At 37.1% G+C, this 12,730-nt stretch overlaps 1 protein-coding gene across 2 annotated transcripts; it reads left to right on the forward strand.

Annotated features, from left to right (window-relative positions):
* Positions 1 to 4,014: 4,014 nt before the first annotated feature.
* On the forward strand, positions 4,015 to 9,804 carry LOC131311952 (fructose-bisphosphate aldolase 3, chloroplastic). Of its 2 annotated transcripts, XR_009195667.1 has the most exons (7): positions 4,015 to 4,338; positions 6,455 to 6,724; positions 6,874 to 6,983; positions 7,126 to 7,216; positions 8,264 to 8,533; positions 9,226 to 9,659; positions 9,748 to 9,804. XR_009195667.1 is itself a non-coding variant. In XM_058339614.1 (6 exons), the coding sequence occupies exons 1-6, from the start codon at positions 4,180 to 4,182 to the stop codon at positions 9,502 to 9,504; spliced, it is 1,179 nt and encodes a 392-aa protein (XP_058195597.1). In that variant the 5' UTR covers positions 4,015 to 4,179; the 3' UTR covers positions 9,505 to 9,738. The 2 variants fall into 2 exon arrangements, 1 of the variants encoding a protein (XP_058195597.1); XM_058339614.1 differs by lacking the exon at positions 9,748 to 9,804 and having other exon boundaries at positions 9,226 to 9,738.
* The last annotated feature ends 2,926 nt before the right edge of the window (positions 9,805 to 12,730 follow it).

Genomic DNA, 12,730 nt, shown 5'->3' on the forward strand with positions numbered 1-12,730 from the left:
GCTCTGAATTTATTTTTCTGTCATCATAAATAGTATTTGTTCACCTGTAGGGGATAGGATTGTATGTTTTTTTTATAATACGAATCTAGAACAACAAGCAGAGACCGTTCTTATACTGTTGTGAAGTATTGGATGTTAGCCAAAGGGTCAAACACAATGACTATCATGGGAATTACTAACAGGTCTGTGAAGTATGTGATGTCAGCTAGAGGGCTAAGCACAATGATTATCATTTAGGGGTCATTTTTGGTTGCTTTGGGATCCATTGAATTCGAATAATGCTCAAACAACATAGTTTTTGTAGCTTGTCTGCGTAAGTTTTTGCCAGCAAGTGTTTCAATTCAAAACAAAACACTTCATAAAATGGAACCACAAAGGCACGCCACCTGATATACCAGACTCCTTCAAAATCATACAGAGAAGTAAAATTTCTAAAACACTTGGCTACCAAACCAAGGAATTTTCGAGATCGCATTGGAAATACTCCAAGTTTGGAAGATGTGCTAACTAGCCTTGGTGTTTTTCTGGAATAGCTTGATTTCGATCTTTTGTGGTACATTGAAGAGGAAATTAGGAGATGGAAAAATGAGACTGAAACCAAAAAAGCATACTGACCAATGGGCATCAAGTGTGCAAACAACCAACAATTTGAACAAGTCAACTAACGAATTTGAAGACTTTATTACCGTATGCTACATTTCTAAGATGGGTTTGTACGGTGCTAGTAACATTTTCTTTTTTAGAGATCGGGACAAGTTACCGCAAAATGGAATGATAGTTAAATGGTAGGTGCTCTACACTCTTTGCACAAAGTGAGGGTTTAAACCCCACAAGGCCCAGCCCCTTTTACCTAGATTATTAGGAGAATATGATTTGCCTTGTCTATCTCTATCTCTATATCTAAAAAAAAAGAAGAGACAGGGGCAGGTTTCCAATTCTCATCTCTTCGCTCAATTTCAATGCCAATGCCAATGCAATTCAACAATTAGGTCCTTGGAATCTAGAATGCAGTGCAAATATGCAATTATTAAGTTTGGCCTGGATAAAATTCCATTGCCAATTATTTAGGAGAAAGATATGGTGGTATGTAACCACAAATTCTTACGTATTATTGTTTTAGACTATTACACATTTTGCTGTAATTGCAGAAATTATCCATACATTATCAATAATTACGAATTTTGTGATTTATGTGTTACCCTAACTTCTTTTTTTGTCAATTGGTAAATACTTTATTGCTTAACTCATCAAAGGAACGTCAAACAATGCCACCGTCTGTGCCCACTCTGGATAGTTCCTAGACCAGGCAAGGGGGAGCTCGAGAGATAGGGCATATTTGGTTATATTGTGAGCCACCCTATTACAAGTACTGAGAATAAAATTAAAAGAAACAGAATAAAATTGACTAATGAAAGATAAAAAAATCTTGGATGATGTCTTCCAAGTTAGCACTGGTTGCGAATGATCCTTGAAGCATTCTTACAATCTTCTGAGCATCTCCTTCCATCACTTAGTCCCTCCCTTCATCCCTTTGCATAGCAGCTGGAGCCATTCTAAAGCCCATAGCTTCCACTACTTCTGCCGATTGAACTCTAACTTTAAGGGTTCAATTTGTTAAGACTTTGTAGGGGGTTTGTTACATATTATTCTAGATTTTTAGTTATTATATTCGTCTACGAAATACCCTTAAATTTTCATATTTATTTATTACGCAAATACTACTTCAATTTTCTAACATAAGCTTTGCCTATTTTTTATAGGCTATGGATCTTGCTAGTAATATATACGATTATTTCTTTACAAGAGAATAGTTCAATATAGAAAGAAGGGGGAGTGAATCACAAAATGGTGTTGTCAATTGTTAGGTGCTCTTCCATAAACAAAATTGTTAGGTGAGAGGGATGGGACCCTGACCTACTCCCCTCTATGCCTGTGCAATCGGCGTCTCCAAGCTCTAAAATTGTCCACGATAATATAGTTGGACAAAAGTACCCCTGTGTATATTGTCGTTGGATGCCAATTAGTACAATTTTTAGTTTAGCTCAAGGTTTCTCATTTCCCTTAGCATTAATTTCCTCCCCATACCTCTATCCTCCACGAGGAAAACAGGAACAACGTAGAGACAAACCCATGGCAAATAACAAAGACAACAAGAGAGACAGATTTATCATTGGACAGTTGAATTCCCAGCAATCGTATAGAGATCGTTGTAGGGATCATGTAGGGATTTCCAATCATAATGTACCCTTAAGAACGCATTGGGTCATTTGCCTGAGAATGAGTTCTCTCCAGGAAACAATCCATGGACGACCATCACCGGTGCGAGAGCGGCCACAAATTACTTCCTAGCACCAAACCAATCAACCAAAAAAAAAAAAACATAACGCAAACTTATTTTCCCACCGACCACACCCACCAGATCTGCGGAAACCAGACCGGTCTAGACACTAGATTGGGAAAACCAACCGGTAGAGCCTCCGGCCAAAACAACCGAAAATGCAGAAAAACTAAAAATCTCTAACCCAACCTCCACATTATTACCTCACCACCGGCCTCAAAACTACCCGATCTGGGAAGCCAAGGGGGAGACGAGCCAAACCAAGTACACCCCCAACTAGCCAGAGACCTGTTGCCACTCAGCAACATTTGAACCACACCATGAACGGAGTTGAAAAACCTAGCGAAGAGGAGAGGGATAGAGGAGGGGAGAGAAGGAGGCCCCCCCTCGAGAACACTATCCCAGTTTTAGGGTTTCTAAAGAGAGAAGTGATCTCTAGGGCCTGCGTGTTAGGTAGGGAATAATGGAAAGGAGGTTAACTGGTTCCTTTTACACATATGTAATAGATTGGAAATATTAAGAGTCATTAAATATACCATTAGAGCGAAGCAGTCTAGGGGGAGAAGAATTTAGCTTCCGCTTACCAAGTCGGAGGGATTCAAATTTTGACAACCTCATCATGTTCACCTACTATATGGTGAAAAAAGTACTACTTGTAATGGTCAAGTGCGCTGTTTGGACATGTCCTACCATTTTATAGATTCTCCTAGCTCAAGCAACTTTTAAAATTTATTTAAATTTTGAATATCACCTAAATAGACAAAACTAATACTCCGTAGTAAGTTTCTTGTGATTTAGCAACGAAGATTAGCATTGTTGAAATATGGAAAAATAACTGTCACAAGCTGGCTAAAAAGTTAAGTCATTACATAGTTTTTACCATCGCATGGTTATTTATTAGTGTTATTTTTGTTAGACATTGTGTTTAGAAGTTGTCCACGTACGTAACATACATTCATTCTTTGTCATTGCTTCCTTCATTTACATCTGATATAGGAGAAGAAAGATACAATTTAATAACAAAACCCTACGAGCAAAATTTAGATGCAAAATGATGTCGTAGTAATTTTTTTGCTCATTGACTACTTTGTCAAGCTAGCAATTATTTTCCATCCAGTCTTTGAAGTTAGCAAAGTTCTTGAAGTTAGAATGAATGACCTGCTTATTAACTTCAAAGGCAGATACAGTGACAAAAACCAAAATTAAAAATTAAAAAAAATAGAGATTATGCCATGCCATGTCATTTTTTTCCGTCACAAACTTCAAACTTCTTTTAAATTCATGTAATTTCCTCCTGGGTGATTAAAAAATCAATTTCCCCCTTTTCCATAATAAGAATGTCAAAATGTATTCAAACGCGGGCATTTTTGGAAACACACAATTTCTGATAGGGGCTGTTTGGTTGTTCCACAGACTCGTATTTGGTGTCTTCTTACCGGAAAATATTTAAGTGCTGAGAGCGGGTACCACTTGGTGACTGCTCGCGCATTCGAGTCGACCATTTTTTTTTAAACTGTTCAGATTTAGAGAGAGAAAAGGAGAGAAAAAGTGTTTGGGTAGAGAAGAGAGAGTGTTTCAATCCAAGAAGTTTAAAAGTATATCGAACGGTTTAAATGCGCCGAACAGATACCACGTGGGATATACCGCTCCGCACTGAAAAATCTCTCATACGACCTTTTCCTTGTAAAGTGCGGACATTACAAGAAAGCAGAATTCTCTCTCTCTCTCTCTCTCTCTCTCTCTCTCTCTTACATTTGTTATAAGCTCCCTCCCCTACACTCCTCTTTCTTTTAGAGAGAGACTGAGAGAGCTTTCAATCGATCGCTGGTTTTTTCGCATCAATGGCGTGTTCGAGCTTTGTGAAATTGAACGCTTCCTCTTCACCGTGGATCGGCCACCAATCCTTCAATCAACGGGCTCGACCATCCCGCCAAGTTGCCCCTCGCCGTGTCGCCGTCATCCGCGCCGGAGCTTACTCCGACGAACTCGTCAAAACCGCCGTGAGTCATCGGATGAATGAATTTGGCCATTTTGTTTTTGTGTTGGCTTGTTTCTTAATCTTTTTCTGTTGGTTATATAGATAATAAAATTAATCTCCAAAGGCTTAGCTTTAGATGACTCAATGGTTAGCAATTTGCTGCTCATTTGGATGGTGAGAAAGGGAGAGATAACAGAGCATGCATTAGATCACAGTTTGTTTTTTCTTATATATATAAGAGTTTAAATAACGGGCGAGCATCTCCAGTTTTTGACTGATCTTTGAGCAAAGATTTGAGTAAAATTTTCATTTGGTACGAAGTTGAATACAATGTTTTAAAAGTTGCTCGGCACTAGTCGGGCGGTCGGCCACCTTCGAGCGATTAATCGAATTAATCAGCGATTAAGCGGTGCATATTAATTAGTAATTGGCGATTAATCGTTACTCGGACCTAATCGGATAGGCCCCGCCAGCTATTAATCGGTGATTAATCGCCTATTAATTCCTTGTTTTAGAACACTGGTTGAATATAAGCACAAACTTGAGTAAAAGCTTCATTAGTGGCATAATTGTAAATTGTGAATGGTGAAATGAGCCTTTAAAAAATTAATTTGAGTCTCATTTGATTTGGTAAAAAATTTGAGTACAACTGACTTTGGTGTGAATTTGAGTCAAGGATTGGAGTGAGTTTATAAAGCTTTTACTCTGAATTTGGATCTGAGTCAATTAAAAGGGCAAGGGCCGGAGATACTCTTTACTGAATAGTCTAATATAGAACAACTCGAGAAAGGGGAAAAAATAGATTTAAAATGAAAAAGGAAGGCTCTTGCGGAAGACAACTAGTAATCCTTTTATAGCCTTAGGCAAGATTTGATCTCTTCATCTCTTCTCATTAGAGTGTGTGCAAGGGTTGTGTTTGTTCCCTCAGGCACGTGAGGAATGCGTTGATGATATACAGATAACAAAGTATCCTCTCCCTCTCTAACAACTAGCTAGCTGATGAGTTGCTGGTCAATAAAATTTGTTATTATTCATACTTTTGTTTGAGCGGATTATTTGGATTTTTTCTTTCAGGGTTTAACTTATTGAAAGTTGGAGACCTTTAAGCTGATAGATAATGTTTGTATTAGAATTTAGTGTTTGCGAAGAAACTTTAGGTCGGTAGTTTCATTTTGTTTCCAAATCGCAAAACAAAACATTTTCATGAAAATCCTTTAGCCATGTTATAATTGAGGGGTTGGTGTGTGTGTGTGTAGGTTGGTTTGCCTTTCCCTTTTGTTAATCGCCTGCCTTTGGCTTGTCATCTTGAGGATATTCAGCCTTTGTCTTTTAATCAAGCGTAAAGTATGTAGATACAACATCTTGTTTTGTCCAAAAGTTTTACTTACAATTCGAGTTCGTTTTGAATTTTTAAATACAGGTGGAAAGTTTTTTCCACCCTCTCTTGCGGGAAATATGAAAAATAAAGGAGACTCTACGAATTTAGACTTCTAGACGTTGTGGGATAGATGTGTTTCAAATGAAGGGATTGGACATTATAACTCAAATTCAGCTTTGATACGCATGGATTTCGAGATTTGAGTTTTTGAGCTTTATCATGCTGGATTTAAACTTAATATTTGATAGAAGTGATTTGAAATGATTCATGAATCCCGACAAATGCATCTTTTTTCCCTCTAATTCATCTTCTCTAGTTTCTAAAGTCACCAATTGCTAAATGATTGATATTTTGGTAAAATTAGACATATAATTACTACCCGTGTAATTGGCATCTATCCAAATGGTGCCTCTCTCTTTTCTAGGAACGAATGATTTCCAAGTTATCTGTTTAATATGTTGTTCGAAAGATCCATTTTTGTCATCAGGTGCTGAATTCGTCTTTGATGAAGATATTTCAAGTTCGTGGGATATCTTGTTTGTTGTGCCACAAAGAAACTATTGTTGTTGTTAGTGATGTATAAAACTGTTACCCCTAGTTTGTATATTGGTTGGCTAGATCAGTTACTTACGTTGGTTGTGTATTGCTCAGTGACACGACTCCTACCTATCAAACCTAAACTCTGTGTATTGCTTGGTCTCACCTATCAAACCATCACACCTAGTCCCTTGCTTACTGTTTTTCTTCACTGACGGTGTAGAAAACTATTGCGTCTCCTGGTCGCGGAATCCTTGCCATTGATGAATCAAATGCTACCTGTGGGAAGAGGTTATCATCTGTTGGCCTGGACAACACTGAAGTCAACAGACAGGCTTATAGACAGCTTTTGCTGACGACTCCTGGCCTGGGTGAATATATTTCTGGTGCAATTCTTTTTGAGGAGACACTTTACCAGTCGACCACTGATGGTAAGAAGTTTGTAGATTGCTTGCGTGAAGAGAACATCGTACCTGGCATCAAAGTCGACAAGGTATCCTCTTGTTTGAGTTCAACTAGTTGGAAGTTCTACTATATATATATTTTTTTTAATGCTAAAGTTCTACAATATTACTACTTAGACCTTTTTTATTCTTTCTTCTTGTTATTTTAACTCTTGATTTCTTTCACACATGTTTCCAGGGATTAGTACCCCTACCAGGATCCAATAATGAATCTTGGTGTCAGGGATTAGATGGATTGGCTTCTAGATCTGCTGAATACTATAAGCAAGGTGCTCGCTTTGCAAAGTGGTGAGCTATTTTTAGGTTTTGCAAACTTATTTCCTCAAACGCTTGTGTGGAATTCTTCCTGAAAAGAATATTACTATCAATTGATGTGGAAAAGTATGTGTAATGGCTTATGCTTTATCTGGATGTTTGTATGAAATCCTAGGCGCACAGTTGTCAGCATTCCCTGCGGCCCTTCCGCTTTGGCTGTGAAAGAAGCTGCATGGGGACTTGCACGTTATGCTGGTATTTCTCAGGTTTCTCTCGCTCCCTCTTCTGATGACTAAAACAACTTGTCCTGCGAGGAGTGAAGTGAGAGCCTATTCTACTTCATTCAAATTTGTAATTTGTTTGTCTGTAGTGATGTATGTAATCAATGATTTAGTGATCACCAATGATTTTCGGTTTGTACAGCCACCGATAACTAAACGTTGTAAATTGATCTTTTGCATACATAGCCAAAGGAAATTAAAACCCACTATTATTTTACAAAGATTTAAGTGATTGACGTACAATTTCTTGAAAAAGAAATCCCTAATTCGTTGAGTACTTGTGTTTGCATTTTAGTGATGCTATAGAAAGACTATTTAGCATTTGTCGTAGTGTGAGCATGTGAATATCATTTTCCCTATACTGAAACGTGAAGTACTTGTCTGTCAGATTTCCCTTTCAAACGAATCAAAATGATTGAATATTTTTTCTGGACAATGTGCACCTAGCTTTACTGGTGCTTGTCCTTGTTTTCCGCCTAGTCCTCAATAGACCTTTGGGGCTTGGATACCGTCCTTGCTTTTAAGTACTCTGCTTCCAACAAACTTGGTGACCTAAGTGCATCATTTATCACGATCAAATTTGCATCATACCTGCTTGGATGGTTCCAAGGTCACAGCAAGCAGGCATACTAATGCATGTGAAATTCAATTTCCCATGTGGCTTGGAGTTGACGAGATAGTTGTACAACTTTTTAAGTCTAGAGGATGATGGTTGTGACTTTTTTCGCAAATGATGTCTTCATTTAATTACTCCAGTTAGCAGTCGGCAACTTGTGCATTTGTGCTTGATTGTGGAGTGGCAAGCGTTTCCCAAATTCCAAGTTTTTGAACTATTTAAGTACACCAGCTTTGGTTATAAGTTTTCTGCAATAAAGACTCTTGTCTTTGCACCATTTGGTATTATAAACAGATAAAACAGAAGTAAAGGGCAGAGGAGGATACATATGTTTATAGGTCTTATTGTGCAATCTCTTTCCTTTCCCGGTTGCACTAAGTTTGCTACAACTTTTTTTGTTGGGTTTTCTCGTGTAGGACAATGGCCTTGTGCCTATAGTGGAACCTGAGATTCTTCTCGACGGGGATCACCCTATTGAGAGGACACTTGAGGTGGCAGAGCGTGTTTGGGCAGAAGTCTTCTACTACTTGGCAGAGAACAAAGTTATGTTTGAAGGTATCCTACTTAAGCCTAGCATGGTTACTCCGGGGGCTGAGCACAAGGAAAGAGCTTCTCCAGAAACTATTGCCAAATATACTCTCACTATGCTTAACAGGAGAGTACCTCCTGCAGTTCCAGGAGTCATGGTACAAATACTTGATTCGTTACTGATAAAAATTTTATGCTTCATTACGTTTTCTGATTTTCCCTAGAATTTAGTTCACACACTTCGAGTTTTAAGTCTTCTCAAGACAAGCTCTCCACCTTAAAGAGATCATGCTTCTAGTATTAATTTACTTAATTGTTTGACTTGAAACAATTATGTTTAACAATGCATGAACACATAAGCGACTTTGAGTTTTATGATAGTAATTCCAATTTCCTGCTATGGTGATTGGCTTCGAATAAATACTGTGAACTTGGCCTGTTGGGTATTTGGGCTTGGCAACAGACGATGATATGATCCTCTTTATAGCAGCTCCCATAACCTTTCTAGTTTTCATCCTTTCAATTACACTCTGTATATTACTACTCTCTGAAAGTTATGTTAGTCACATTTGCATCTCATTTAGCATCAAATATGAACCACTTGCCTAAGTAATTGTACTTCAAAAGGGTTTTTGTTTCCAATTTTCTTGTTTTCAGCTTAAAAATCTTAACACTAGCTTAAAAAAGTTCCTTCTTAAATTTCGTTATTTTTCTACCCTAAATTCTATTTCCTTTCTCCCCCTTTAATCTAGAACCATTTGGGCAACTTGGTTTACCTTCAATGCTAATCAATATCCTTTTGTAAGTTTATTATTGATTTCTAAAGTTGATTTCCTTGTTGATTTTGTAGTTTTTGTCGGGAGGACAATCCGAAATGGAGGCAACTCTAAACTTAAACGCAATGAACCAAAGTCCCAACCCTTGGCACGTCTCTTTCTCGTATGCACGTGCATTGCAGAACTCTGTGCTTAAATCCTGGCAAGGACGTCCTGAGAACATTGAAGCTGCACAAAAGGCTCTTTTGAGTCGTGGAAAAGCAAATTCTTTAGCTCAGCTTGGTCGCTACTCTGCTGATGGTGAGAGTGATGATGCTAAAAAGGGCATGTTTGTCAAGGGCTATACGTACTAAAGACAAAAGTACGGTTTGTCTCATCTTTCCCTTTTTTTTTTTTTGGCCGTTTGTTTTTCCCTTGTTAATTAGCATAGTGGTTTTACTCCCTTATTGTGTACTTGTTTTGAATAATGGCTTGTGAGAGCACAATTTCGAAATGTGACCCAGTAGAAGTTGGGGTTATTGAAAGAGAACATCTATGTACCATGGTTGAGGGACGTTTATTAAACCAGTTCTGGGTCTTGGAAGGTACTTACCGAGAGAGACTTTATTGAAAGAGAACATCTATGTAACATGATTTATGGATTTTGTTTGATAGATCTCGATGAAATCTTTTGAATGGTGCAAAAAAAATCGAAAATTTATTTTCGTAAATACATTATTTTTAAGTTTAAAAATTATAAATAAGTACTTATTTTTTAAAAACCCTTGGCGGAACAGGGCCTCCGTACTTCATTACACATATATATATATTTTGACATTGGCGTGGAAAATGGGTGGTCCTAGATTCCATAAAGCATTTGTTCTTGGCGCTATGTCTGTGTTATGATGCACCTGGGTGTGGCCTTTTGCAAACAAGAGAAGATTTTCAATGCATCGGTTATTTGTAACGCCTTTATCACATGAGGTGGGACTGACACATACATGAGGCACACATCATGGGAGAGGACATTTGTGTCTGTCAAAAGCTTCGTCGTTTGAGTACAAAACTTCTCATTAAAGAAATGACAACTCCAAATTTGAAGTTATGGTTGGAGAGAGAAGTTGTAAATGTTAAATTTAGAGTGTCAATTTGCCACGTAAGCCTTAAAAAAAACATAAAAATGACAGCACCGAATTGGAAGTCAAGGTTGGAGAGGGTTAATGAGAGGGGGATAAGAAATACAGCTGGATAAGCTATTCTCCCCCTTTTCCTATCCGATATTTGTTAGTACTTGTTAGGGGTCAATGGAGGGAATATTAATATGCGCTCACACCTGGAAGTAAATTGGGCACCCCTCACCCTTTCCAAATTATATTCCCCTCCAATCCATAAATATCCACCTTCAAAATTACAATTTTGCCGTTACTATTTACAAAAAATGCCAGTAAATGCCATTAGTAGTTACGCAAATGCCCATTATGCATCCATATCCCCTTGCGCAAACAAACCCTATAAATCACCCCATGTGTAATCTGTTCCCTTTCAATATATGTCCCTTCTTATTATGTTCTCCTTGTCCTCCTAAAACTTTGACCGCTAACATATGAGCCGTAAAGAATTACACTACTTATTGGTTATTTATAAAAAAAGATGCAATGAGGAACCTGTTTAGTTTGGTGTCGAATAAAAACATACAGTAGTAGAGTATTATATTGTAAGAATTGTTAAATTGCAAAGGCGATGACTAGACTACTTGCTCCTTTCATTCCATCCTTTTTTAGGAAGCAGAAACAAGGTATTCTTGTTTGACTCCGTCTGTGGCTGATGCGTTATTAGTGGACTCACAATAGGGTATCTATCTATTCTATCTTCTAACTAGTATTTGTCCGTGCTTACGGTAATACGCACACTGATTGGAATTGTCCGTGCCTACGACATTTGCTAGCTAGTGGCTCATGTTAGTTTTTTCCCATTAGTGTGGCCCACTAGCCTTCACGTTTTGTGCATGTGGGACTCCACTATCAGATAAGCCAATGAAGTGATATGGTTCATTACGATAACTAATAAGAATTATAGATGAAGGAAAACTCTTGATAATAAAAGAGACCTTGATGGACTAGGTGTCTTTTAATAATTATCTCTAAGGCCCTCTTCTCTCCTCTATTAAAGGTAGAATACTCACCCCTTATTCCTACGGTTTTTCCATCAATTAAAGTACTGTGGTATTCTAGAAAAGTAGAGACAGAGAGAGCTGTGGTATTCTAGAAAAGTAGAGACAGAGAGAAGAAGGTGAGCCAAGAATTAAGGTGTTTCTAATTAAGGGGTTTGTTCTCTCTAATCACGATGGCCAACAAAGGTACGCTATTTATTGTTCTTGAGATGTGTTGAATTCAAGATCCTGTTTTATCTGTTTTCCGCATAATAGTTTTAATACAGATTTATAGATTTACAGTTGGTATCAGAGCAATGTTTTCTGAATTAATGCATCTTGGAATTAATGGAGTAGAACGTACTACCATGTTAAATAATTTTATTGATTAATTAATGACACGAATCGTTGGACGTTACTGGCTTATATTTATGTTTACATATTGCATGTTTCATAGTCAGTTTATAACATATTACTGAGTTGATCTCGATATTTACATTAAACCCCGTAAATAATCATTACGAAAATTGATAGAAGATCTGGGTCGCTATTTCGTTTGGAAGGAAAACAAATAGTTTTCGTCCCATTTATGCCGTTATTGATTCACGGATTAATACAGTAAGCATAATCCATTTTGTTGGCTGATAATGTTTCGGTAAAGAAAAATCGGTAATTTGCATTAGTATACTAGTTTTCCAAGTTTACAACTAAATGTTAGCTTCTGTAATTTTTTGGAAAAAAACCTACTACCGTGGGTTAGTATTGGTTGATGGACTAGTATGTCGGTTTTAGCCCATAAATTGGTAGTTCACATTCTGTCAGTGCTACTAGCTAGTTACATGATGATTGGGTAAACCAATTTATGCTAAATTTATTGGATCTTTGCCGATTAAATTACTGGTTTTTTTTTTTATCATGATTATAGGACTGAAAAATCACATACATGTACGCATCTTTTATGTATTAGATGATTTTATTTTATGTGGTCAGTAATAGAAATAAAGGTTATGATCACATGCTTACAAAATTAATCTGTTCTATCAGATTTTGTTTTCCGAAATAATGTATGATTATTTTGAAGCATTTAATTGGGAAAGTTTTCTATTATTGTGTTACCGTATATGTGAGAGTTATGGTTAGATTGAATGTCATGAACGGATTATCAATTACATAAAAGAATACTTAGTTGTATATTTTATTTTTCGGTAGTAGTGATTGAATAAAAGAATGACATCCGCATAACTCGAATAAAAGAATAGAGTATATCATTGGTTAGTTTAATATTCATAGGAATTACTAATTTGGTAGTCACCAAAGTGGCCTAAGTTAGTGAAACTTATAATTATTAAACTACATCAAAGTTTTGTTAAAAGGGTAACAATTAAGTCAATGATATTCTCGATTGCAGTCATAATTATTAGAATGGGACTAGGCCCAAAGGAGAGTCACAT

The sequence above is a fragment of the Rhododendron vialii genome, chromosome 12a (genome assembly GCF_030253575.1).
Source record: "Rhododendron vialii isolate Sample 1 chromosome 12a, ASM3025357v1".
Taxonomy (NCBI): Eukaryota; Viridiplantae; Streptophyta; class Magnoliopsida; order Ericales; family Ericaceae; genus Rhododendron; species Rhododendron vialii.